General features: G+C 41.2%; 1 protein-coding gene across 3 annotated transcripts in view; it reads left to right on the forward strand.

Moving 5' to 3' along the window:
- herc2 (HECT and RLD domain containing E3 ubiquitin protein ligase 2) overlaps positions 1-27,569 on the forward strand; it is a 118,833-nt gene that overhangs the window by 74,897 nt on the left and 16,367 nt on the right. For 2 of the 3 annotated variants that reach the window (XM_057840736.1, XM_057840737.1), the window contains exons 65-83: positions 73-259; positions 349-492; positions 4,656-4,847; positions 4,921-5,074; positions 5,159-5,266; positions 6,328-6,459; positions 7,207-7,365; positions 7,496-7,614; positions 7,698-7,823; positions 7,901-8,056; positions 10,162-10,476; positions 11,912-12,126; positions 12,294-12,471; positions 17,733-17,894; positions 18,130-18,221; positions 18,301-18,439; positions 18,526-18,720; positions 22,307-22,504; positions 22,572-22,655. In XM_057840736.1, coding sequence (XP_057696719.1) covers positions 73-259; positions 349-492; positions 4,656-4,847; positions 4,921-5,074; positions 5,159-5,266; positions 6,328-6,459; positions 7,207-7,365; positions 7,496-7,614; positions 7,698-7,823; positions 7,901-8,056; positions 10,162-10,476; positions 11,912-12,126; positions 12,294-12,471; positions 17,733-17,894; positions 18,130-18,221; positions 18,301-18,439; positions 18,526-18,720; positions 22,307-22,504; positions 22,572-22,655 — 3,055 coding nt within the window. Of the gene's footprint in view, positions 1-72; positions 260-348; positions 493-4,655; positions 4,848-4,920; positions 5,075-5,158; positions 5,267-6,327; positions 6,460-7,206; positions 7,366-7,495; positions 7,615-7,697; positions 7,824-7,900; positions 8,057-10,161; positions 10,477-11,911; positions 12,127-12,293; positions 12,472-17,732; positions 17,895-18,129; positions 18,222-18,300; positions 18,441-18,525; positions 18,721-22,306; positions 22,505-22,571; positions 22,656-27,569 lie in introns of all 3 variants that reach the window. The other variant, XM_057840738.1, reaches the window with a different exon arrangement.

Here is a 27,569-nt window from a genome sequence, read left to right on the forward strand (position 1 = left end):
GTAATAGGATTCAGAAACTTACAATGTCTTTGCCATCAACTTATAATGACTGGACATTTTGTGCTCCCCTAGGGACGCGGTGGTAGGCGCGCTGATGCCAGCCAGCATGATCGTGCCAGTTGAACGTCCTTCCAGCTCTCCCGTGCCGCCGTTCGACTCTTCGTCCTCATCCAGCGCCAGCGACGACGAAGGCTCTCTCGTCATGGCTGAGACAGAGGCGCCGGTCAGCCCTAATCCTTGGCAGGATAAGAAGGGCGAGGTAAACCCCCCCCCCAAAAAAGCACTGTCTATTTACAACAATATGATTTAAAAAATGAATTTTATTAACGTGTGTTTGTGTATGAATAGGTTCCATCCTCCGAAGATGCCGTAACGCCATCGTCCGCTGTCACGCCGTCCGCCTCGGGCGCATCCTCGCGTCCTTTCATCCCCGTCACCGATGACCCAGGAGCGGCTAGCATCATTGCGGAGACCATGACGAAGACCAAAGAGGCATGTGTAGATATTTACCCATTGGCTGCGATTGACAATAATTAGATGCCATAGTCCTTTTAACTGGGACAAGTTGGCAGTGATCATTCGTGGCCCGCCACTGGGGAGAAGCCTTGGACATTCAAATGTGCTGCATTAGCAGTACATACTTTACATTATTAAATTAGAAATAGTTATAATAATAAAAATACATGGGAAAACAATAGTTCAACAACAATAACAAAACAAGCATAAAATAAGAGTAAAAAGTAAAAATTTAAGAGGTTGAGATAAAACCAAGATAAGGATCATTGTGGGTAAGAAAGAGTAAATAGGTGTGTTTTGAGTCTGGATTTGAAAGGTGAGAGTGTGTATATATATATTGCGAAGATCGAGGGGTAGGGAGTGTCAGAGCTGGGGGGCACAGTGACTAAAAGCTCTGGAACCAAAAGTGGAGAGATAGACATGGGTGACCGAAAGGTGGAGGATAGAGGAGGAGCGAAGTTAATAATAATAATAATACCTCAAACTTGTATAGCGCTTTTTTGGACACTCACAGACGCTTTACATAACATGACACATAGACAGAATTAAGAGGTGGGAAAAGCTAGTTTGAACAGGTGGGTTTTTAGGAGTGATTTGAAGTTTTGTAATGAGTCCGAGTTCCTGATGGGTTTTGGGAGCGAGTTCCAGAGTGAGGGAGCAGCAGCGGCGAAGGCTCGGTCCCCCAAGGTTCGGAGCTTAGTGCGTGTGATGGGTGTGAGGAGATTGGAGTCGGCAGAACGTAGGCGGCGGGAGGGACAGTGCTGTTGTAGAAGGTCAGTGAGGTAGGAAGGGGCCAGGTTATGGAGGGACTTGTAGTTGAGGAGGAGGAGTTTGTACTGAATCCGGTATGAGATTAGAAGCCAGTGAAGCTGTTGGAGGATGGGGGTGATGTGCTTTCTGGAGCGGGTGTGGGTGAGGAGGCGGGTGGCAGAATTCTGGACGTATTGCAGCTTTTGGAGATGAGAAGATGGAAGACCATAGAGGAGGCTATTGCAGTAGTCGAGTCTGGATGTTATGAAGGCGTGAATGAGTATTTCAGCTGTGGCTTGGGAGAGGGAGGGACGGATGCGGGCGATGTTGCGGAGATGAAAGAAGGAGATTTTAGTGAGGTGGCTGATGTGTGATTGTTGAGTCCATTATGATGCCATGATTGCGTACGGAGGTGGAGGGGGTGACAGGGTGACCATCAATGAGGAGAGTGAGGTTCTGTACGGAGGGGAGGAGAGCTTTGGGTCCGGTGATGAGAAGTTCTGGTTTGTTACTGTCAAGTTTGAGAAAGTTATTGTCCATCCAGGTTTTTATGTCGGACAGGCAGTTTGAGATTTTAGAGAGAATGACAGGGGTGATGGATTTAGCTGAAATGTACAGTTGAGTGTCGTCTGCATAACAGTGGAAATTGAGTCCATGGTGGCGAATGATTTGACCGAGGGGAAGCATATAGATTATGAAGAGGAGGGGGCCGAGGACCAAACCTTGGGGGACACCATGGGTGACTGGAGAGGTGTGGGATTTATGGTTATTGATGGAGACGAAGTGGTGACGATCGGAGAGATAGGAGGTGAACCAGAGGAGTGCAGTGCCAGATATCCCTATTGACTGAAGACGGTGGAGGAGGATGTTGTGGTCAAGGGTGTCAAATGCGGCAGAAAGGTCGAGGAGGAGGAGGAGGATGGAGATGGAACCAGAGTCCAACGGCAAGGAGAAGATCATTGGTTACTTTGATGAGAGCTGTTTCAGTACTATGGTGTGCACGGAATCCAGATTGAAATGTTTCAAACAAATGGGAGGAGTGGAGATGGTGCTGAAGTTGGGTTATGACGGTTAATACAGAGCAGATTGCATAAGTGGGAAGGGGCCAGGTCATGGAGTGCTTTAAAAGTAATGACAAGGATCTTGTGGTTGATTCTTTGTTTGACTGGGAGCCGGTGAAGTTGACGGAGGATGGGGGTGATGTGCTGTGTGGTGGGAGTCCGAGTGATGAGGCGTACTGCTGAGTTTTGGAGGAGCTGCAGTTCCTGGAGGGATTTATTTGGGAGACCAAAGAGCAGTGAGTTACAGTAATCAAGCCGGGAAGTGACTAGACTACAGACAAGAGTGAAAGCAGTTAGAACTTTTAATGTTATGAAAATATTAAATCCTAAATGTATTTAGGGTAAGGCTGCCATAATTAATCGGATCCGATCACGTGATAGGAAATCGGGCCATTTTTCACAGGTTTGGAAACCGGGGAAAGGGATTGGGTTTTTCATTTTTTTAAAAATATATACAGTTTATACCGTAATTTCCCGAATATAAAGCACACTTTTTTCCCCAAAATTTACTCTTAAAATTATGGGTGCGCGTTATTCAGGGACGGAGACGGAAAAAATTCATTATGATATATGTTCCATTGTAAGCATGGACGAGCACAATATTACCTAATCCGAACGACAGAGAAATAATAATCAAGTTTCATGTGGTAAATAATTGTTTTCATGATTTTTTTCACATCTAATAAAATTAAAATGTTTTTTGTACTAGTCGTTTATTATTTACCAGTACATTTTTCTAACCTTTGCGTTGTAACATGCCGGCCGGCACACGGCGATGTTGTCTTGAAGAGAACGTGTACGGTGATTCGTTTCGTATAAATGTTGACCATGTGTCGAGCTACGACAGGAGTCTGAGGAAGAGTGTCGAACCACTGAGCCAAGCCGCATTGTTTTATTTACATTGAAACTCACAAAGTAACAATGTACGTCTTGCACGCAAATCGCGGGACATTTGTTTACTTCCGGCTGTTCCCTTAACTAAACTCTTCCCCCCGGGAACTACACAACTTGCCAACATTAGTTCCGCTGGTGAATTCTGTTAAAACTCGCTACAACTCCTTACTTTGTGAAAATTGTTATCGTATACTGTGAGCAATTTTACCACAGAAAATTAATATTCTATTTAAAAAAAAAAAAAAAAAATTGACAAAAGGATTTAAAAATGCTGCAACCGCGTACTTTATAAAAGTTCGAGACACGAGACTCATATTTATTGGTGCTCAAATTAGGGTGCGCTTTATACACGGGTACAAGAATTTTCCCTAGATTTTAAAGGTAAAGTTGGGGTGCGTGTTATACACGGGTGCACCTTATATTCGGGAAATTATGGTGTATTTTTTATATTTAAGGGCTTAAAAGTAAAAAAAATAATCCTGAAATACAAAGCTATTGCCAAAAGGATAAAAGATATATACGTTTTATACTCCGCAACAGTACTGTAAACAGTACAGTGCTCTAACATGTTTGGAACTTTTGTTCGAATTAAAAGAATAAAGAAAGACTTTTTTTTTTGGTATTGGGTCGGGACTCGATATCTGCAGAATCTCAAAATCAGGTGACTGGTGCAAAAATATGCAATTTGGATATCCCTAATAATTATTTGAAGACTAATCCATTATCTAATTTTAATTAGTTTTTTTTTCGACACCTATTCTAATGAGCAATTCATCATTTTGAGACCCCCCCCCTTTTTTTTTTTAATAAAAAAATATATATTTACGATTAAAAGTTTTTAGGTAAAAAAAAAGTGTTTTCTTTCATTTGCATTGAAAATATAATAATTTTTAACAAAATTAAGAAACAAAATGGTAAATATTCTTTTTTTAAATTTTGTATCTATTTTTCTTTTTAAAGGAAAAGAACAGTAAATATTGGTCCAATACCTTACCTTTTATATTTGCGTACATCTGTTTTCGCAGCAATACAGTTAGATAGCTAACTAGTAGTATTACATATCAATTTCAGTGCCCATTTACAGCAGATTAGTCGACTAATCAAAAATATGTGGTTAGTACACTATCAAAATATTGTTTGTGGTACTCCTAATTTAAAGTACTATATAAAAAACATAAATGTGACTTAAATATACTGCAAAAAAATTATACAGAAAAAATACAGAATTTTTCCTAAAAACTTGAATATCCAAAAACGAGAATATCATGGCAATAATTTGAATGTTTATGATTTCGATAAATATCTTTTCCATCATATTCCATTTTTTTGGAAAGTGTCTGAATACCATTAAATGTGCTGTCATTGTAAATACGGTACATTAAAGGTGAATAGCTCACTGGGTATAAGTTATAAATTTGAAATTGTTGTTTTCAGGACTCCGAAAGCCAGAACAAAGTAGTGGGTCCTGAGCCTCAATACCTGGATGAATTCTCAAGCCTGCTGGTGCCCGACGACACCCGTGTCATAGTGGACCTGCTCAAACTGGCCGTGTCTTGTCGCTCTGGGGAAAAAGGCAAGGATGTGCTGTCGGCCATCTTGTCCGGCATGGGGACTGCATACCCTCAGGTATCATATTTTACAAAATATTGTCAGCCTTGTCATATACCAAATGAAACTATACTCTTAATGGTGCGTGCAGGTGGTGGACATGCTGCTGGAGCTGTGCGTTACCGAGCTGGAGGACGTGGCTACCGACTCTCAGAGCGGACGTCTGTCCTCGCAGCCCGTCATCGTGGAGAGCAGCCACCCCTATACGGACGACACCTCCACCAGTGGGACTGTCAAGATCCCTGGTAATAAAAAAAAAGAAAAAGTTTTTAATACCGTACCCTCATAAACTGGGTTTGGCCTTCAACTTGTGTTTTTTGGCCTTTAAGGCGCAGAAGGTCTTCGGATAGAGTTTGACCGACAGTGTTCGACGGAAAGACGACACGACCCTTTGACGGTTATGGATGGAGCCAATCGGATAGTGTCAGTCAGATCAGGTCAGAAAAGATACTTAAAACATTGTCTGGCTTCTATATTTATTACGGGTGCACGATAATTATTGGTCCGATAATTATCGGTCCGATAATAGGAATTATGACATCATCGCGATAAATCCAATAACATTTATAATAGGACCGATAATATGTACTGTTCTGGCTTTGCAGTTTACACAATATTATGGGAAATCAGTTGACCATTTGCGGGGCATTGCTCCCACCTGCTGGTCAGAATAATTCAATGCACCTATTTTTTGTTACAGTAGTTTGGTTCAATCACTTACACATTGCGGTGTCTAGCGGTAGCATTGACAGTCGTGAGTGCTTTCTGTTACGTTTCCGCCTCGGAAATATATGTAAGTATTTTATGTTTACTATTACATATGTAAATGTGCAAAATATGTTAACTTCTGTGGTGAAGGGTCATATGTACAGAACTTCATAAGTTGTGTTATAGAAGCCAGCCAATGCTTTAGTAGCTCAAGCTAGTGTGCTATGCTATACATATAATAATTGTGTATATAAGTGTACTGTGCAGTTTGTTGTATATTGAGTATTGAATATTTGTATTTTTCTGTTGTACTTTCACAATATTAAGACGAGTGTCTTCCCATAAAAGCAAGAAAAGACCAAGCCTTGTGGTTTATGGAAGTGCTTTCATTCTTAGCTGGCTGTCGGGCACTGCAGAAGTGAAACGCACTATTTTGTTCATGTCATTATGAAAAATCTGATGAGATCAAAGGCAAATCTATTTTGAATCACCACAATTTTTTAAAAAACCTCCAGGTGTTCAAAAACTCAGGTTATACATTTTAAAAATCATATATCTATTATCGGTTATCGATAACGGTATCAGCGTTGAGGCGCAGGAAGTTATCGATATCGGTTTCAAAAAATGGATATCGAGCACCCCTAATATTTTTAGGTGTCCAATCCATTTGAACTATGAGGGTTCAAATGGATTGGAAGCCTATGATTACCGTTAATGGTAGCGATTTAATTTCCCTGTCAATTGTCTTCCCCAAAAAGTAACGTTCAATTAGTATATTTGTGTCTTTTAGGTCGGGAGTGGTCCGACTGGTCCAGCGAATTAAGGATTCCAGGTGACGAGCTCAAGTGGAAATTCACCAGCGATGGCTCGGTGAATGGCTGGGGTTGGCGTTTCACCGTGTACCCTATCATGCCTGCTGCAGGTATGCCAAATTTCACACCTTCACTCTTCTCAGTAGGATGGCCATTTCCACAACACACAAAAAAGCCCTTTTTGTTTTCATTTTTATAAAATTTGTAAAATTAGTTTAACTTGCAGGTCGCCATTGTTGTTGACGTTGCAGGGCGATGACGTCTTTGGGCTACGCTACCGGGCTTCCAGAGTATGACTCTGGCGACAGAAACATGTCATCTGTTCAGCCCTTTCAATGTGACCCTGAGCGGAACATTAATGAGCAGGACAGCATATTTCACAAAACGAGCAGCAAAAGCAAAATAAACAGGAAAGACGGGTTGAGACGAGAGTACGACAAAACCGATGCTCTGCCAAAATGTACTACACCGGCGAAACATGTCACAAGAGCTGTATTTGACACTCAAAGTACTACCATGCGATTTCAGCTTGTTTTGTTTAGATGCATACAGGCAGAACATGCTAAAAATGCCTTAAGAAAGTACACAAGTCCACAGATAAATTCTTTAAAAATCAAACAGTGTGATTTTCTGTTTTTTTTCCACGTTCTGTCTCTCATGGTTGAGGTTTACCCATGTTGACAATTACAGGCCTCTCTAATATTTTCAAGTGGGAGAACTTGCACAATTAGTGGTTGACTAAATACTTATTTGCCCCACTGTACATGTGAAAGTGTAGATTGTTACCTGTGCACTTAATAGCAGTAATGAAGTACGGTATTGCACACATACACTGAGTTTGGCTGCCTTGTTTCTAGGTCCAAAAGACTTGCTGTCAGATCGCTGCATCTTGTCCTGCCCTTCCATGGACTTGGTGACGTGTCTCCTAGACTTCCGGCTAAACTTCACCTCCAACAGGAGCATTGTGCCCCGTCTTGCTGCATCTCTAGCAGCTTGTGCCCAGCTCAGTGCTTTAGGTAAATTATAAATCTAGATATGACCCTACAGAGTCCCCACTCTTATGTTTTCAACCAGTTCTCCAGACAGATGGTGTCGGTGGTCTCCACCCCGAACATTTCCTAGCTTTTTTTTGTTGTGTTTACACAGCTGCCGGACACAGAATGTGGGCCTTGCAAAGACTGCGAAAGCTTCTGACCACAGAGTTTGGGCAGTCCATCAATATAAACAGGCTGCTGGGCGAAACGGATGGCGAGGCCCGTGCCGTGGTGAGTCACCACGCAGATGGGATGCGCACTGATCCAAATTTGGTTCCTAACAACTTTCTTGACTTGATTTCTTTTTGTCGTAGAGTTTTACAGGCAGCGCACTAGCCGCCTTGGTTAAGGGCCTTCCCGAGGCTCTGCAAAGGCAGTACGAATACGAGGACCCCATTGTCCGGGGAGGGAAACAGCTGCTCCACAGCCCCTTTTTCAAGGTATTTATTTGGGAAAAATATATCTGATTATTCAGGTGACACATACCATTAAACGCAATTTTATTACTCCACATCAGGTGTTGGTGGCTCTCGCCTGCGACTTGGAGCTGGACACTTTGCCATGTTGCGCCGAGACACACAAGTGGGCGTGGTTCCGCCGCTACTCGACTGCCTCCAGGGTGGCCGTGGCACTAGACAAAAGGACATCCCTGCCCAGACCTTTTCTGGATGAGGTGTGCATCAGCAATAAGGCTAGGTTCATACTGCAGGTCTTAATGCACAAATCCGATTTTTTTGTGTTTTTCCGACGAGTCAGGCATGAACTTGAGTGTCTGAACGGGACAGGTCGCTTAAAAGTGAACAATTTCAAATCCGATCTGGGTCACTTTCGTATTTGGTTTAAATCTGATCTGGGCCACATTTTTCCAGAATGTGGCGGCGGTCTGAACTGTCAAGTCTCCCAAATCGGAATGCATGCAGCAATTACGTCAGCAAAGAGCAAGAGCGGCAGGCAGGACAGCAGCGATATAGCTGTAGATTAGCGTTGGCGCCTAGCAGTGTTGTCAGTAACGCGTTACGCTTTACTGTAATCTGATTACTTTTTTCAGTAACGCGTAATCTAACGCGTTCATTTTTCTACATCAGTAATCTGATTAAAGTTAGTTTCCTTAGTGTCTCTGCATTACTATTTTTTCATTGCCTCATAACGTATGTAGAATGAAGAATGTTGTAGTCATGTACGAAGAGCATTTTGAATAGAAAATGCTAAAATAAAAGCTTCCCAGTACGTGTTTCCATGACAACCTCTTAGCTATTTCCTGTTTTGGTCTCGCGTCACGTGTTGTGGGACTGAGGCGGGTGGGCATTTACGCCGAGTGTTGAGACGTTGTGAGGGAATGTTGATCTGTGGATATCCATGAATGAAGGTGAGTATTTTTCCTTCATTCTGGAGAGTATCAGCAAAAGGTTGGACCCCCTACATGCGCGGCCGTTTCGTAGCTTTGCCGTAGCAATGACGGGCAGTCATCACTCCAAGTTGGCAAGCTTTGTTTACATCATATGCGTGTTGCACATTTATGCCGTGAGGTGATGTGTTCGTTTAGCATCTGTGGGATGTGTTTTAAGTCCGATTAAGTGTAAAGTGTTTGGTTGCCACCACATTTTGTGGCCAAATTGACCGTGTGTGTGTTGAGAGGAGTACTTCCGAGTTGTTAATGTGCACGGCTGCACGCGCATCCGTGCCCGCCACCACCTTTGTGTTTATTGCACTGTACAATCCACTTGTGTGTTGTTGATTATTGTGCCGTCAGTTTGCATTGTTTTACATTGGCACTCATATGCTGTTAACCATACCCGAAATTCTGAAGTTTTGACATTAGGCTTAATCTTAGAGTTAGCTGGGTTTAATTGGTCGGTAGAGTTGATTTCAACAAATTCCAAGCAGTTTGTCAGATATTTGTTAGTTTCAGGGCTCCATAGTGGCTAAGCTAGCGCGAAATTCTGATATTCCCCTTTAAATTCAATCATCGGAAAGTCAGTTACATGTGATGACATTTTTCTGTTGTCATTCTTATGTTGAGGCGGCAAAGGGAGAAAAATGGGTAAAAAGTAACTGATTACTTTTAAAGTAACTTAGTTACTTTGATAATGAAGTAATCAGTAAAGTAACTAGATTACTTTTTTGAGGCGTAATCAGTAATCAGTAATTAAATTACTTTTTCAAGTAATCTGTGACAACACTAGCGCCTAGCTTGAAGGACCGGATGCTCTTCTACTGTTGTTCTACACCTCTTCTATCCCTGCCTTGTCGTTGTGATGCCTTTTTGTCGATGTCATTCAGAGAAAAATTGATTATACCTGCAGAGACATAATATGAAACAACTTGGATGCAAGATGGCGGCCACTGACGCGAACTTTGACTGGATTCCCCAGTCGCCTCGGGAAAGCTCGTTTTAAATATGATGTGGGAATGCTTCCATCCGGTGTTAAATGAAAGAGCTACTGTTCATCTTTATGCTGGTCAAAAAATGACGTTGCGACAACGCGGAGTGTAAAGGGTTCAACTTTATTTAATTGAAGAACAAGGAAATCAATGCTCGTCATTTAAGTTCATGGGCCACACAAAATGCAGTGGCGGACTGAATCTTTCCTCCGGCCCCGAGTTTCACACCTGTGGTTTGCCAAGAAAGTTTTTTTTTTTTTTTTTTTTTTTTCAAATTTAAAAAATATCGTTTTTTCCCTCTTTAATAGTTCTATCGAAGATTAATTTCATCACACATATATCGTCCCGGTCACGGTAATTCCCATGGAAAATTCTTATAAAACCGTATCATTCAAGGTGACCAAAAAGATTCGCGAGCTCATGGCCGACCACGAGAGCGTCAATGTTCTCCACGAGAGCCACGACCTGTTCAAACGTGAGCACGACGAGCAGCTGGTGCAGTGGATGAACCGGCGGCCCGACGACTGGACCCTGTCGGCGGGCGGCAGTGGCACCATCTACGGCTGGGGGCACAACCACCGCGGACAGCTTGGCGGCATCGAGGGCGCCAAGGTCAAAGTGCCCACGCCCACCGAAGCCCTCGCCACGCTGCGGCCCGTGCAGCTCATCGGAGGGGAGCAGACGCTGTTTGCGGTCACTGCCGATGGAAAGGTGCATCTTCAAAACCTTTTTCCTCTCATACCAGTGTTCAATATGATGCAGAAAAACACTCATTCATAAAATTTGATTTTTAAAGTATTATGCGCGTCTATTCTAGAAGTGGGAATCTTTGGGCACCTAACGATTCATTAAGATTCAGAGGCTCCGATTTGATTATAAGTCGTACGGTATACGGATTCATTAGAAATGGACTAAATGCTTTCACAAAAATGGAAAATGTGTGTGCAAAACAAAAAGGATACCTGTTTTTTTGTAGCACTGCGGCGACGTGAACTGACAGTGACCAAGTGTTGTGAAGTGAAAATCAAATGGTTGAATGGTCTTAAAAGCGCCTACTAACTTCGTCAACTCCATGATGCTGACTAGGGTTCCTGAAAAATAAACACAAAATAGATAACGCACGTTAAGAAACAAACTTTAAGCCCCTCCCTCTCAAATAAGTCCTTCCCTACCATCCTCAGAGCAACCAGCGCTTCAGGGTCCCAAATTTAAATAAGCAAGTTGCTCTGCCCCACCCTGTGTATGTATGTATGTATATATATAATTTTTATTTTAAATCGTTGGGAATAAAATAAAATAAAAATTCATGGGTCAGGCCTAGTTGCCATATATGTGGCGCCTGAGTGTTCAGTGTTATAAATACTAAGGCTGTCAAACGATTAAAATTTTTAATCGAGTTAATTACAGCTTTAAAAATTAATTAATGGTAATTAATCGCAATTAATCGCAATTCAAACCATCTATAAAATATGCCATATTTTTCTGTAAATTATGGTTGGAATGGAAAGATAAGACACAAGATGGATATATACATTCAAAATACAGTACATAAGGACTATTTGTTTATTATAACAATAAATCAACAAGATGGCATTAACATTATTAACATTCTGTTAAAGTGATCCATGGATAGAAAGACTTGTAGTTCTTAAAAGAAAAATGTTAGTACAAGTTATAGAAATTTTATATTAAAACCCCTCTTAATGTTTTCGTTTTAATAAAATTTGTAAAATTTTCAATCATAAAATAAACTAGTAGCCCACCATTGTTGATGTCAATAATTACTTACACAATGTAATGGGTGCTGAAGCCTATAAAATCAGTCGCACCCAAGCGCCAGCAGAGGGCGGCAAAACTCCATAAATCACAATTAACAAGCAGTTCAATGTACTGTCATTTAAATCTGTCTGAGCGGGGGGAGTGCGTTAATTGCGTCAAATATTTTAACGTGATTAATTTTTAAAAATTAATTAACGCCCGTCAACGCGATAATTTTGACAGCCCTAATGTATATATATATATATATATATATATATTTTTTTTTTTAATCGTTGGCAATAAAAAAAAAAAATTCATGGGTCAGGCCTAGTTGCCTTATATGTGGCGCCTGAGTGTTTAATGTTATAAATACGTTTTCTTGTTGCAGTTGTACGCCACCGGTTATGGCGCCGGAGGCAGGCTGGGTATCGGAGGCACCGAGTCTGTGTCAACTCCGACCCTGCTGGAGTCCATCCAGCACGTATTCATCAGGAAAGTGGCAGTCAACTCCGGAGGAAAACATTGCCTGGCCCTCTCGTCGGAGGGAGAGGTTTACTCCTGGGGAGAAGCGGAGGACGGAAAACTAGGCCATGGCAACAGAAGGTGGGAAAATTGCTGGATACGGTTTTTAAAAAAAAAAAAAAAAAAAAAAAAAAAAAAGTAAAAGTTCCTGCTGAGAGACGTTAATCTGCCTGGATAAACCACACTGTCAGTAAGGGGCAGGGATAACAACAGGGATGATTGTTCTTTTTTTTTCCCTCCACTTTCAGCCCCTGTGATCGTCCTCGTGTAATCGAGTCTCTGAGGGGAGTGGAAGTGGTGGATATCGCCGCGGGTGGAGCGCACAGTGCTTGCATCACGGCCAGCGGAGAGCTTTTCACTTGGGGAAAGGGCCGCTACGGCCGCCTGGGTCACGGGGACAGTGAGGACCAGCTCAAGCCCAAACTGGTGCAATGTGTTTTATAATCCCTTTAGTCGTTCTTCAGTTATCTTGAAAACAAACACATAGAGAACAGTGTTGTTTTTGGCAGCTTCTGGACGAAAATACTTATTACTTATTTTCCACATTCTAAGGTGCACCTTAAAGCCTTCAATTTTCTCAAATGCAGACAGTGGGCCTTATAATCCGATGCGCCTTATATATGGATCAATATTGGTTAATCATGGTATGACATTCCCTTTAGGGTAGCACCATCTAGTGCCGGGGTGCCCAATCCCGGTCCTCGAGAGCCCCTATCCAGCTTGTTTTCCATGTCTCCCTCCTCTAACACACCTGAATCAAGTAATCAGGATTGTTATCAGGCTGCTGCAGAGCTTGCTGATGAGCTGATCATTTGATTTAGGTGTGTTAAAGGAGGGAGACACGGAAAACAAGCTGGATAGGGGCTCTCGAGGACCGGGATTGGGCACCCCTGATCTAGTGGATGTATAACACAACCACTACTATTACTACTACTACTAATACTACTACTGCGCCTTATAATGCGGTGCGCCCTATATATGAAAGCAGTTTTAAAATAGGCCATTCATTGAAGGTGCGCCTTATACCCCAGAAAATACGATAATCTTAGTCATATTTTAGTCATTTTAAAATGTGTTCGTATTCGTCTAGTTTTGTCGACGAAATCTCTTACACATTTCGTCTAGTTTTAGTCGACAGTTACTCAAAATGTTTTCGTCTGTGAAATTCAAAGGTTTTAGTTAAAAAATTAATAAAAGGTATCCAACAATTAAGAATGAACATAGACTGACATGAACATATTGAAGCGTTTACAAGGACAACGCCAACTTCGTGATGATAATACTCTTAGCAGGAAAAGCAATGCATTATTTTCAATTAAGCTGGCGGTGTGCCAGTACATCGATTATTAGATTAATCGAGATTCGACTTGTGACGATTCGATTACGATTCATAAATGTTCAAAAACGATGATTTTTTTTTCCTAATAACTTAATGACAGCCGCTACTAGCGGAACGAAATTTTAGACACCTCTGCCGTCTGGACACCATAATGGATGCACAAGGTTAGGATGGCTGCAGCGGAAGTTACTAAGCGAGAGATTTACTGCTGTTCAAAAGACTCGAAAATAAATTTGTGTATGAGACAGGCAAGGACTGGACAGTCACGCTTTGAGTCCTCTTCTGTGCGCAAGTTATGTTTTAGACCAAGAGGGAAGGAGAGATGGTTCGTTGCTCCTTGCCTTTCAGTTGTCCAGCAGTAGGTTCAAGTTGCGTTAATTGGAAAATGTCTCTGGTGTGTTGCAAAGTCCGGTGTGCGTCTATAAGATGTAAGTACACAAACCCTCTTGTACAGCTTAGCCTTTATTGTTGTTGGTTTTGAGATGTGACTAGTTAGCGCTGAGCGCTATGCTAATTAGCGAATTCGCTAATGTGTATTTCCATTTCCATTTTTGCATTGTCTGGTGTACAAAAGTTACTCCAGATGCAGAACGTGTAAAACCAAGGTTAAGTAGAGCCGTAACACTACAAACATGCGAAATTGTACAGAAATCTTTGAAAACAAAGTATATTGGTTAAAAATCTCATTTCTAAAAGCACTTGGTTTGTTTCCAGAAGATGTGGAAAGTGTATATGTAATTGTATTGTTGAGAAAAATAAGTACCCTAATTTTCGCACTATAAGGCGCACCTGACTATAAGTTGCACCCCACCAAATTTGGCCCAAAAACAGCATTTGTTCATAGATAAGCCGCACTGGACTATAAGCCGCAGCTATCCTCACTGTTTTATGGGATATTTACACCAAAAGATAGTAACCGGTCACACTTAATTTGACAGCGGCATCATACGACTGTCATAAGACCAAATGAACCACCATGAATCTTTGAACCAATTGGCTGCAAAGCTTCATTCCTTCAAGAAGCTTCATTTAGCCATCACTGCTCCCTTGGGGGAAACAGGCAACCTCTGCTGCCACCTGCTGTAAATACTGTTGTCATCCAACATGCCTCCTAGCATGCATTGCATTGAAAAGATGTAAATTTTAATCAGAATTCATGTTCCGTGCTAATTATTTCTTCAGTTACTGTTCCAGTTGTTTCATCAATTGTTAGTTATGGTATTTGCTAACACTTTATTTGACAGTGGCGACATAAGACTGTCATTAGACAATCATAATTATTGACATGACACTGTCCTTAGCATTAATGAATGCTTATAACAGATGTCATTTAGTGTAATCCGGCAAAAGATTTCACTTTTGAATGGATGTAAAAATTCAAGCTGGAAATAAATGAAGCTAGTGACATAATTTCCCGGATGACACTTAATGACATTAGTATTCAGTAATCCTTATGATAGTATCATGCCATAATTATGACTGTCTTATGATGCCGCTGTCACATAAAGTGTTACCTATTAACTCAAATTAACATATGAGCCGCACTGGACTATAAGCCACAGGTATCAAAATAAAGGAATAAAGTAGCGGCTTATAGTCCGAAAATTACGGTACTGCTTTTGAAACACCGAATGTTTTTGCACCTTCTTGTGAAAAAGAGCAGCTTAAGGTCAGCTTTGTGTTCTACAGGGATGTTGATAAATAAGTACTGTCTTTGATGGTTAATGTTTTTGCACTTTCTTGTTAAAAAAAAAAAAGCAGCTTAAGGGCAGCTTTTTGTTGTATGGGCATACGCTCGCCCACCTCTTTGTCTGCTCCGAATTGGTAAAGCTGGTCATATTGTAGGGGACAGCGGCCCCTTGGGGATGCCGGTAACACCATGCTCTCAATTGAGCGTGAGCTTGCTTAAAAACTGGATTTCACTGATGTTATAAATGATTTTGCTGTCAAAAAATCTAGGCGCATCACTGTTTGAGGGCTTGATAACCCCAAGGATGTGGAGGGGGCAGGCACAGGATGTTTAGTTATGCCGTTTTGTTGCTTAGCAGGCAGGCATAGCACTCTCAGTTGTACTGTATCGTACATGGGACAATAGATGGAAATTGTTTATATTGTCACATCACATTACAGTCTGTTAAATTTAACTGTCCATCTCAAATAATTTAAACATTTACACTGTAATTGCTTGCAAAGTGTTAAAGTACTGAGTATGTTGTCTTGACAAGCCGGTGGCAGGGGTGGGGGTGGGGTGAGAGGGGGGCCCTATAATGGTCTCCAGTCCCAGGGCCCCTGCAAGTCTGTTGACAGCCCTGCACATGAGTGACACGACCCAAACACTGCTACGATGCCAATTGATGCACTCCGCGTACAATATGAAAATGTCACACTGACTCACGCATTGTGAACCTATGACAGAAATTATGTCACATTTTCGTACCGTTAGATGAAAACGAACAGTGCACCATTAACACTGTGTATAGTGAAGATGGGGTACTGCTGACCTTGACTCAGGATGTCGTGAGTCGGTGGGGAGAATACTTCGAAGCCCTCCTCAATTCCACCGACGCGCCTTCCTTTGAAGAAGCAGATTCTGGGGACTCCGATTTCTGGGGTTGAAGTCACTGAGGTGGTTGGAAAGCTCCTTGGTGGCAAGGCCCTGGGGGTTGATGAGATCCGCCCGGAGTTCCTAAAGGCTCTGGATGTTGTGGGGCTGTCGTGGCTGACCTACCTCTACAACATCGCGTGGACATCAGGGACAGTGCCTCTGGATTGGCAGACCAGGGTGGTGCTTCCCCTTTTTAAGAAGGGGGATCGGAGGGTGTGTTCCAATTATAGAGGGATCACACTCCTCAGCCTCCCCGGTAAAGTCTAATCAGGGGTGCTGGAGAGGAGGGTCCGTCGGGAAGTCGAATCTTGGATTCAGGAGGAGCAGTGTGGTTTTCGTCCCGGCTGTGGAAGTGGACCAGCTCTACACCCTCTGCAGGGTCTTCAAGGGTGCATGGGAGTTCGCCCAACCAGTCTACATGTGTTTTGTGGATCTGGAGAAGGCGTTCGACCGTGTGCCTCGGGGAATCCTTTGGGGGCTGCCTCAGGTGTGCGGGGTAGTGAACCCCTTGGTACGGGCTGTTCGGTCCTTGTACGACCGATGTCAGAGTTTGGTCCACATTGCCGGCAGTAAGTCGAATTCGTTCCCAGTGTGGGTGTTGGACTCTGCCAAGGCTGCCCCTTGTCACCGATTCTGTTCATAACTTTTATGGACAGAATTTCTAGGCGCAGCCGAAGTGTTGAGGGGGTCCGGTCTGGTGACCTCAGCATTGAATCTCTGCTTTTTGCAGATGATGTGGTGCTGTTGGCTTCATCAAGCCGTGACCTCCAACTCTCACTGGAACGGTTCACGGCCGAGTGTGAAGCGGTTGGGGTGAAGATTAGCACCTCCAAATCCGAGACCATGGTCCTCAGTCGGAAAAGGGTGGAGTGCCCTCTCCGGGTCTGGGATGAGATCCTGCCCCAAGTGGAGGAGTTCAAATATCTTGGGGTCTTGTTCACGAGTGAGGGTAGGAGGGAGCGAGAGATCTTGCGGCCGCTGCACCGGTCCGTAGTGGTGAAGGAGCTGAGCCAAAAGGCTTAGCTCTCGATTTACCAGTCGATCTACGTTCCTACCCTCACCTATGGTCACGAGCTGTGGGTCGTGACCGAAAGAACAAGATCCCGGATACAAGCTGCCGAGATGAGTTTCCTTCGCAGGGTGTACAGGCTCTGCCTTAGCGATAGGGTGAGAAGCTCGGTCATCTGGGAGGGACTCTGCGTTGAGCCGCCACTCCTCCGCGTTGAGAGGAGCCAGCTGAGGTGGCTTGGGCATCTGGTTCGGATGCCTCCTGGATGCCTCCCTGGAGAGGTGTTCCGGGCATGTCCCAACGGCGGGAGGCCCCGGGGACGACCCAGGACACGCTGGAGAGACAATGTCTCTTGGCTGGCCTGGGAACTCCTTGGGATCCCGCCGGAGGAACTGGTTGAAGTAGCTGGGGAGAGGGAAGTCTGGGCTTTCCTGTTAAAGCTGCTGCCCCGCGACCCGACCCCGGAGCAAGCGAAAGATAATGGATGGATGAATAGATGAAATCTAGCATTAGTATCGTTATGTTCTAGTCTCCAAGCCCCGTTTTTAGCTAGTCGTCATCATGAAAGAATTGTTCGGCGACGAAATATTTTTGTTATCGACATTTTTGACGAGAAAACTACTGATACAGAACCAAATACGTAACCTACAACTTTCGTAGGTTTCACCTACCTGCGAAGGTAATGATAATTAAATATTGGATGTGAATGAAGCTGATGTTTGTGTTCTATACAGGTGGATGCTCTGCAGGGCCACAGAGTGATCGACGTGGCCTGCGGTAGCGGCGATGCCCAGACACTCTGCCTGACTGACGATGACATGGTGTGGTCCTGGGGTGACGGTGACTACGGAAAACTGGGTCGAGGGGGTAGCGACGGCTGCAAAATACCAATGAAAGTGAGTTACCATCTACCACTCTGCTGTATTTTCCATTAACTGCTATTGACAGCGATAGAGTTCTAATCCATTTGGACTCGGAGGGTTGACAAAACGATCAAATGAGAGCTGCCAGATCATTCCTGTTCAAATTGATTGGATGTCTATCACTGTCAATGAGTTTTGACACATTTTTGCTAACTGCTAGCTACCACAACACATTCACAACCTGATAATTTACTTCCATCCGCTCAAGATTGATTTACTGACCGGCATGGGCGTGGTCAAAGTGGAATGCGGCTCACAGTTCTCCGTAGCGCTCACAAAGGCAGGAGCGGTCTACACTTGGTAAGTTTCTCATCACACACCCCCAACTCTATAATCGGCAAACATACGACTCAATTTTGTGTGGTTTTGCCTCTTTAAGGGGCAAAGGAGACTACCATCGACTGGGACACGGTTCCGACGACCACGTTAGGAGGCCTCGGCAGGTCCAAGGCCTCCAGGGGAAGAAAGTGATCGCCATCGCGACCGGTTCGTTGCACTGTGTGTGCTGCACTGAGGATGGTAGGTGAAGCTCCGTCCAAGAAATCTTGAGAAGTAAAACGGTTAAAATAGTGTCGCGTTCCAATTTTCTTTGCTGTCTCTTACGGGCTCAGGAGAAGTGTTCACTTGGGGCGACAACGACGAGGGCCAACTGGGCGACGGCACCACCAACGCCATCCAGAGGCCGCGGCTGGTGGCGGCGCTGCAGGGCAAGAAGATCAACCGGGTGGCTTGTGGCTCGGCCCACACACTTGCCTGGTCCACCAGCAAGCCCACCAACGCTGGAAAGCTTCCTGCGCAGGTATGACAACTTTCTTGAAGAGTGATTTTGTAGATTGTAAATTGAGAAAAAAATTGAGGCTAATATTGATGATCAGCCATGATATTATTTAATCAACCAAACGTGGCTGGTATGCAGCCTGAGTACAGTTTCAAAAGTTGATGCTTTTATTACACTCCAGCAGGCCTGTCGCGATAATAAATTTTAGTGTGCGATAATTATTCTCATAAATTATTGCGATATTATTGCCCCCCCCAATTTGTTTTTAACCAATTTACAATAACACAGTGAGAATACAGTATATATTAATAGATCAAGTACACCCATTTAAACGTGATAAATATTTACTCTTAAATTCAAAAATACTTTTTAAGAAATCACAACTAAAAACAATAGACCATGCCTCTTAAGTAAAAAACAACGATATTGATACCGCACAGAAACACAAAATAAATGTGTTTAAAAAAAAAAAAAAAAAGATTAATAACAAACTTAATAACTTAAGCATTTAGGCAAATGAAAACTTTTCCCGTCATAGCTTCTGCAATGGTGTTCCATAGGGATGCAACGATACAGTTAAGTCATGGTTCGGTACGATTTTTGATACAGAGGACACGATTTTCGATCCGATTCAATACATCTAATGCTCTGTAAAAAAATAAATTATATTTTTTGTTTCGTTTTTTGTTGTTGTTGTTGTTTTTTTTTTGCTAACAAGCAAAAATTAAATTGCCATCATATAAACATGTATTTTAGTGCATAATATTTATGTGCTTACTTCTTACTGATCTGAAAAAAATTTGTGTAAAAGTGCTGAGAACAATCTTTACTGTTTGTAAAGTGAGGCAGGGCACACTGTTGATTGCTACTGCTCTCTTAGGAGCTAGGTTTACTACATGAGCAAGACATCCTATTTGTGGTCCGAATCCATCTGTGTCACGTACTAAATTAACAATATTTGCAACATTATCTATAGTCGCTGGTATGGATTGATTTGGCCTTCTTAACTTCCATTCAGTCATGACAGTTTAGAATTCAACGATGTAGTATATGGACTACGTGTCCAATAATCACTCTGGGCTCACGTAGCCAATGGCATGGGACGTAGCACATCTAGTTCGCCATTTCATGATATCTAGTGTGTGCGCGCATTAAAAAAAGTTAGCACGCGCCGCTGAAGTCACGTCTGCTCATTACTACACAACACCAGCATATGAAAATCGACTTTCATAAACAGGACGAGTTTGAAGCACAGCGCTTTTAATCTCATTCAGCTGTTCGTTGTCAAAGCGAGGTTGTTCGTAGCAGCCAAGTCGGTAACAATGTTTTGTCGGACTTCGTTGTAAATATCCGGCGTTGTGCCGAAAAATAGCCGCCCGGCGTGAAATGTCACTCCTGATGGGAGCGCCCACACGTCAACAACACCGGCGCGCCATAGATGGTCCACAGTCACTCCGGAGCACTGATGCAGCCGGTATACTTTGAACTAGAGCTGGGAATCTTTGGGCACCTAACGATTCGATTACGATTACGATTCAGATGGTCCGATTCGATTCTAAAACGATTATTGATGCACCCCCCCTTTTTTTTTTTTTTTTTTTTTTTTTTTTAATATTTTGTACATTTGTTCCAAAATTGTTCAAAAATACTCTCAGGCTAAACCAAACTACTATTTCAGTATCAAGTTAAAATATAGCAGTAAACAAATATACAAAAATAACATTAAATAAAAAACTCCAGTCCCCATTCTGTATCAGCAGCTTTAAACTACATTCAATTAATTTAATGTTGTGAATCAACCGTTAAAGTTGTTAAAATTGCTCCCATTAATCCATAATTTCCCTTTTGTCAACTTTCGACATGTGAAAGTTTTAAAACTATTTTAAAGATAGATTCAAGTCAATATTTTACCGATTTAGGAGTATTTTAGATAAAAAGTTAATTAGGTTTGCTTGGAAGGTTCGCTACAACAGCCTTGCAGAGAAGTGTACTGCTTTAAGATGGCGGCCGTTTACTACGTCTGCATCTAGCTTTTTGTAGATGTGCTGCAAACGCTACCGCTACCGTAGTGCATCTAGTCTTATATAAATGATATCTACCGTAACATTATGTGGATGACGTACTTTTGTAGCAGCTTCAGGTATGTCGTTGTGTTTTTTTATCTCGTGGCATGAGTTGAGCTAGAGCCGTGAGTTGAGCATTGGCATTACCCGAGGGGCCGGGTAATGAGAAGCATGATGTTTAGCTACTCTCGCTCCGTTGCTCATTGACCGCGCGGCGCGCTGAGTGTGTTGTACTTCCGCTTTATTTGGCATATTTCAATAATCGGAATTTGGATGTTTGTGAATCGTTCTCGAATCTTCCACGGCCGAATCGCGAATAATCTAAGAATCGGAAATTTTGCACACCTCTACTTTGAACAATAGGATATAATGGGAACGATTGGCTCCGGCGCTAATTTTTGCCGGACCTGGAACGAAGATGCATTTTGCGCAGTTGGTAACGAGGAATCCGAACTTTTAACAGCGCCTCTGTCACACACGCGCACGCACGTGCACGCGAGGCGATAAATCGCGAGGGGAAAATTACCGCCTTCATTTTTATTTATTGCGCGATAAATGGAATTATTGCATATTGCGACAGGCTTACACTCTAGTAGTGCTTAAATCGATTAACTCGAGGAATTCGATGAGAAAAAAAGCTTCGAATCAAATTTGTCTGCTTTGAGTATTCGTTTGAGTGGTATTGTAAGGGTTTGTTTTGAAAGTGTTTGCATTTTGTATTTAGTTTGAGTGGATACACTGCCCTCTATTGGCAACAGTGAATATGACATAACTCATTTCAAAAGGCTGAATCCAGCTGCTCCCTGTTAAGAACAACATAAATTTTTGTTTGATCTCATTAATTTATGCATTTGCAATTTAGTTTATTGGCATATTTAGCCGTTAATTGTGGGAACATGCGTTTGAACGATTTGTGAAGAACATTGTAAAAAAAAAAAAAAAAAAGTTAGCATATTATAGCAATTAAGCTAGCGGACTTTTGCTATGCAAGTTAATCAGTTGTTCTTTTATTGTACTTTGATCCTCATTTATTTTATTTATACAGTTTGACGCTAAGCTCAAGTGTTTTATTTTTCAATGAAAGTGCTATTGTGCATAGTTTGAAAAAACACTCGAGAGTTTTATTTTGTATTCGCATTTCATGCTCTTTTGAAAATGTAATCTTGGCAACCCTGTGTTTTACAGCTCCTAAATTTTATTCTGCAACGCATTAAATGTTCCTTATCTGATTACTCGATTATTCGAACTAACACAGATTAATCGACTACTAAAATAATCGATAGCTGCAGCCCTACACTCTCGTTGACGTAAATGGTAAAACTAATGGAAAATTACACATACTATTCAATAAAAATACATGGTACAAGAACTATGGCACTGAAGGTGGAAGAACTTCAAAATATTCATCTGAAATTACTAACAGTGACATCAGCAACGAATAAATGCTATGCTAGTACGCGACAATTCGTGTAAAACACACGCCATAAAGAACCTAAACGTCATCTCAATGTCAATATTAAGGTCATAATATTTTTTGTGCCAAGGTTCCGATGGAATACAACCACCTACAGGAGATCCCTATCATGGCGTTGAGAAACAGGCTCCTCTTGCTGCATCACATCTCCGAGCTCTTCTGCCCCTGCATTCCCATGTTCGACCTGGAAGGGCGCTTGGGCCAGACGGGTCAGGGACCCTCCCTAGGCTTTGACACCCTCCGCGGCATCCTCATCTCACAGGGCAAGGTGGGTGAGGTGCTGTTGGTTATGTTGGTAGTGCTCGTGCTATTTCTCAATGTCTTCCTTTCAACAGGAAGCGGCTTTCAGAAAGGTGGTTCAGGCCACCATGGTGAGGGATAGACAACACGGACCTGTGGTGGAGCTCAATAGGATACAGGTAGGAAGTTTTTTTTTTCTCTGTGTAAATACACAACTTCTTGTGTTCAATTCCTCCTTTTGAATTTTAGAATTACAGTGAGCAGTTGTAAACGTTGACTTTTCTAATGAAAACAAAGTCATAAGTTTTGATGGATTTTTTTCCTTATAATTTAGCTCTAAGACTTTCTTATCTGCAACCTTGATCTACTTTTCACTTTACTTGGCCTACACGCACGGGCGCACGCACACCATCAATATGAGGCCAGACAAGCTCCTGATGATTACATGTGATGTCTTTCATAAAAGGATTTTTCTATCAGTGTGTGTGCGTGATCTGCACTCCAGTCTGTCTGTAGGGCTTCCTGCTCAGAGTTATACAAAGCACCTCAGTTTTGGGACTGTCGCAATTCACCTAATTCAGTGTTTTTCAACCTTTTCTGAGTCACGGCACGTTTTTACATTGGAAAAAATCTTGCGGCACACCACAAACCAAAAATGTTCCAAACTTACTTTCTGTACAGTGTATTTAGTCATAGAATAATTTCTCAGTATTTATTAGGGCTGTCAAACGATTACAATTTTCAATCAGTTAATTACAGCTTAAAAATTAATTAATTGTAATTAATCACAATTCAAACCATCTCTAAAATATGCCATATTTTTCTGTAAATTATTGTTGGAATGGAAAGATAAGACACAAGATGGATAAATACATTCAAAATACGGTACATAAGTACTGTATTTGTTTATTATAACAATGAATCAACAAGATGGCATTAACATTATTAACATTCTGTTAAAGCGATCCATGGATAGAAAGACTTGTAGTTCTTAAAAGATAAATGTTAGTACAAGTTATGGAAATTTTACATTAAAACCCCTCTTAATGTTTTCGTTTTAAAATTTGTAAAATTTTTAATCAAACAATAAACGATTAGCCCGCCAATTTTGATGTCAATATTTACACAATGCTCATGGGTGCTAAAGCCTATAAAATCAGTCGCACCCAAGCGCCAGCAGAGGGCGACAAAACTCCAAAAAACACAAGTAACAAGTGGACATTGCACTGTGCTGTCATTTTAATCTGTTTGTGTGGGGCATGTTCGTTAATTGCGTCAAATATTTTAACGTGATTAATTTCAATCAATTACCGCCCGTTAACGCTATCATTTTGACAGCTCTAGTATTTATACTTACTCAGTGTGAAACTTGTCTGTTCAGAAGAACACAAAGCCGATATCTTGGCAGGAATCTTCTACAACAGCTCTCGGGCTCTCTCTGTTTTTATTGTTTTATAGCCATTAGGCTTGAAAAGCTCAGAATCATTAGAAAGGAGGACTTTAGCAATTACCGCATCAGGGCCGAGTATCTCGCTGACAGTGTCTTTGCAGGGAGGTAGTTTTAATGTCTCTGCCACAGTGTGGGACTTTTTGGATTTAGCAACAAGTTCAGCAACAAGGTAACTGGCTTTGAGGGCTTTCTCATTTACCTTTGTAGTTATTCTCAAAAAAGTTTCCTGTTTCTGTTTTCACAAAGGCGAACAAAATAGTCCATCGACTTGCTTTGAAGCGACGGGTGTTTCGTTCGGACATGATGTTTAAGTTTGCCTGGAACCATGGCGCTGTTCGATAGCTGCTCGCGTCACAAGATCAGCTCGGATTTCCAGCCATCGACCACTTTGCTGTCCTCGGCAATGTGTTGATATAAAACACAGGGGGAGGAATGACTGTGGTCACCTTTGGATAAAATGGAAAGAACATTTTTGTGTATGGCGGAAAACACTCTTGTGACTTGAAGTTTCGCTCTGAGACCCCCAATTTGGACAAATTTCAAAATTGTCCTATATGCATCTGTGATACATCATTGGAAAGCTTAAAATCTCAATTTTCTGGGGAAGAAACATTTTAAATAGGAGGACATTAGGAAAAAAAAAAAAAAAAAAAAACGCTAAACCCTAACTCGAGGTAAGAGCATGAGAGAGCATAATTAAATACACCATATTTTTAACGAGATATTATCGCTTACTTACTAGAGGCGTGCGAAATTTCCGATTCTTAGATTATTCGCGATTCGGCCGATTCACAAACATCCAAATTCGGATTATTGAATTATACCAGGTAAAACGGAAGTAAAACACAGTCAGCGCGGTCTTTGGGATGCAATGAGGAACGGACTGAGAGTAAATATCATGTTCAACTCATGCCGCTAGATTAAAAAAAACAATCATACCTGACTGCGGCCGACAGCCGCTACAAACAACGCGCAGTTGCTAGTTGCTACAAACATACGGCTACAGTAGATATCATATATATGTAGAACTAGATGCAAAATGACAGATGACGGCGGTGTTAGAACATTTATTATTGAATCGGGATGCGAAATGACAGACTTTCCGGCGTTGGTAAACAGCCGCCATCTTAAAGCAGGACTAAAACAGTGACTTCTCTAGAAGGCTCTGTTGTAGCGAACCTAATGAACTTTTTATCTAAAATACTCCTAAATCGGCAGAATCTTGTCTTGATCTATCTTTAAATGATGAAATAGTTTTAAAACTTTGACAAAAATAGACAGAAGGGAAATTATGGAATAACGGGAGCAATTTTCACAACTGTAACAGTTGATTCACAACATTCAATTAATTGAATGTAGTTTAAAGCTGCTGATACAGAATGGGGACTGGAGTATTTTATTTACTGTTATTTTTGTATATTTGTTTACTGTTATATGCTAAGCTAACTTGATACTGAAATAGTAGTTTGGTTTAGCCCGAGTGGATTTTTGAACAATTTTGGAACTGTACAAAACATTTAAAAAAAAAAAAAAAAAAAAAAAAAAGGACGGGGGTGCATCAATAATCGTTTTATAATCGAATCGGAGCCTCTGAATCGTAATCGAATCGTTAGGTGCCCAAAGATTCCCAGCTCTAGTACTTACCTTGTTTCGAGCCAAAAACGCCATGTAGCATGTCTCACCATGTTACAAAACACAGCTGTGAATGGCCACAGCCGGACTTTTGGGGGATTTTTTTGGGACAGACATCAAGGAGTGGTTGTGATTTTATTTTTCAAATGTTTACCCTTTGAAAGGTTTTTTTTTCTTTGTTTGGATTGATTATCATCTAAAATAGTGATGAGGTAGATATCTGTGACCTATTTACAGACACAATTTTTTTCAATGTGACGTACTTTGTTTAAAAGTTTAATATATGTGAGTGAATAATTTTATAAAGTCGTGTTTTTTTTAAACTAAATATTAGACATCAATGAATGATTCTAAGCTAAAAATGATAGCCATTTTGAATAATAAATAGAATACTTACCTTGTTTTTATGGCTGTATTGAAACAAAAGCGGTTGCGGGTGTCTGTAAACGGGGGTCTCCAGGGAAAACGGACAAATTAAAAATATTTCGGGGGATTAATGCGCCATGAAACTGCTATGGCAGCATATAGACCAGGGGTGGGCAAACTATTCCACAAAGGGTCGCAGTGGGTGCGGGATTTTGTTCCAACCCATCATGAGGCTAGCCTTTTACCAATCTGGTGTCTTACAAATGCAATCAGTTGATTGCAATCAGGTGCTTCTTGTTTCTGCTCAAACCTCATTGGTTTTAACCGTCTGTGCTGAATCAGTTGGAACAAAGACCAGGACCCACTGCGGCCCTCGAGGACCGGTTTGCCCACCCCTGATATAGACATATTGTTCTATCAAACACAACAGTCTTTTGGCTTAAAATACAAAGGTTTTGTCTTAAAGAGGGGTGCAAGAGCTTAAAATGCTTTTTCAGCCTTGTCTGTGTTTTCCGCCGTATATACACTTGTCGAATCTGATCAAATGATTTACTATAGACGTGCTGGGGTCCACATTGTCACAAACAGCGAGGTGGCTGATGGATAGAAATCCGAACAGTTTTTGAACGCGACACGAGCAATACATCGCTCATCTGCACACGACTGAGAACTTTCTACCTTCTCCTTCCTTCCTACTGCAACTCCACCCGACGACATTAAGGAAAAATAAAAAAAGAGCGACATTGGATAATTTCTCGCAGCACACCTGAGGATCTCTCACGGCACACTCGTTGAAAAACCTTGATCTAATTGATTTTAACATTGATTGACAACTAGCTTGATGGTTGATTTATTGTTCTAAGACATTTTCAACAAAAAAATGATCCAAATCCTCTTTTTGAAGCCCTGTAATAGTAAATATTCTAATATTTATTTTTAATTTTTAGTTGCTTTCAATTTCATTTTATTTTAAAAATGGTTTAAAAAATCGGCATTTTTTTAAAAATTGAAAAAAATTTAAATGGGGGAAAAAGGATGCAAAACGTTTTTAAATTCTGATTTATTTTTTATTATGACTAAATGAAACAAAAGTCAGTAGAAACAGAAGTTATGTTTACATTTTTTTAAACAAATATTTATAAACATAATTTAAGATTACAACATGAAGTGGAAGGAAAAATGGTAATTAGGGCATTTCTTTTGCATTTTTTATTTTTAAAAATTGGTTTTGAACATATTTTAAATTTAAAACAAGGTATAGAAAAATGTTAAATTTGTTATTCTGTGTTCAATGAACTTTAATTATCTTTTATTTAAAAATAAAAGTTTTAAAAAACATTTTAATTGAAATATGTTAATGAAAAAAGGAACCAAAACAATTTTAATTTTGGTTTTATTTGTAAAAATTGAAAAATATATATTTTAAAATTTGTTTATTGAAAATATTTTCATTTAAAATTTCTAAAGGTCCCAAAAATGGTAAATTTGTTATTCTGTTTTTACGGAATTTTAATTTATTATTTTTTTTAAAAAGGAAAAATCTGCAGTTTTAAAAAAAATTATTTGGGGAAAAAAGTAATTAAGAGCGGAAATGAAACGTTTTTGAATTGTTTATCTTTGATTCAATTAAAAATCAGTAAATACT

This window comes from Corythoichthys intestinalis, chromosome 7 (assembly GCF_030265065.1).
Source record: "Corythoichthys intestinalis isolate RoL2023-P3 chromosome 7, ASM3026506v1, whole genome shotgun sequence".
Classification (NCBI taxonomy): domain Eukaryota; kingdom Metazoa; phylum Chordata; class Actinopteri; order Syngnathiformes; family Syngnathidae; genus Corythoichthys; species Corythoichthys intestinalis.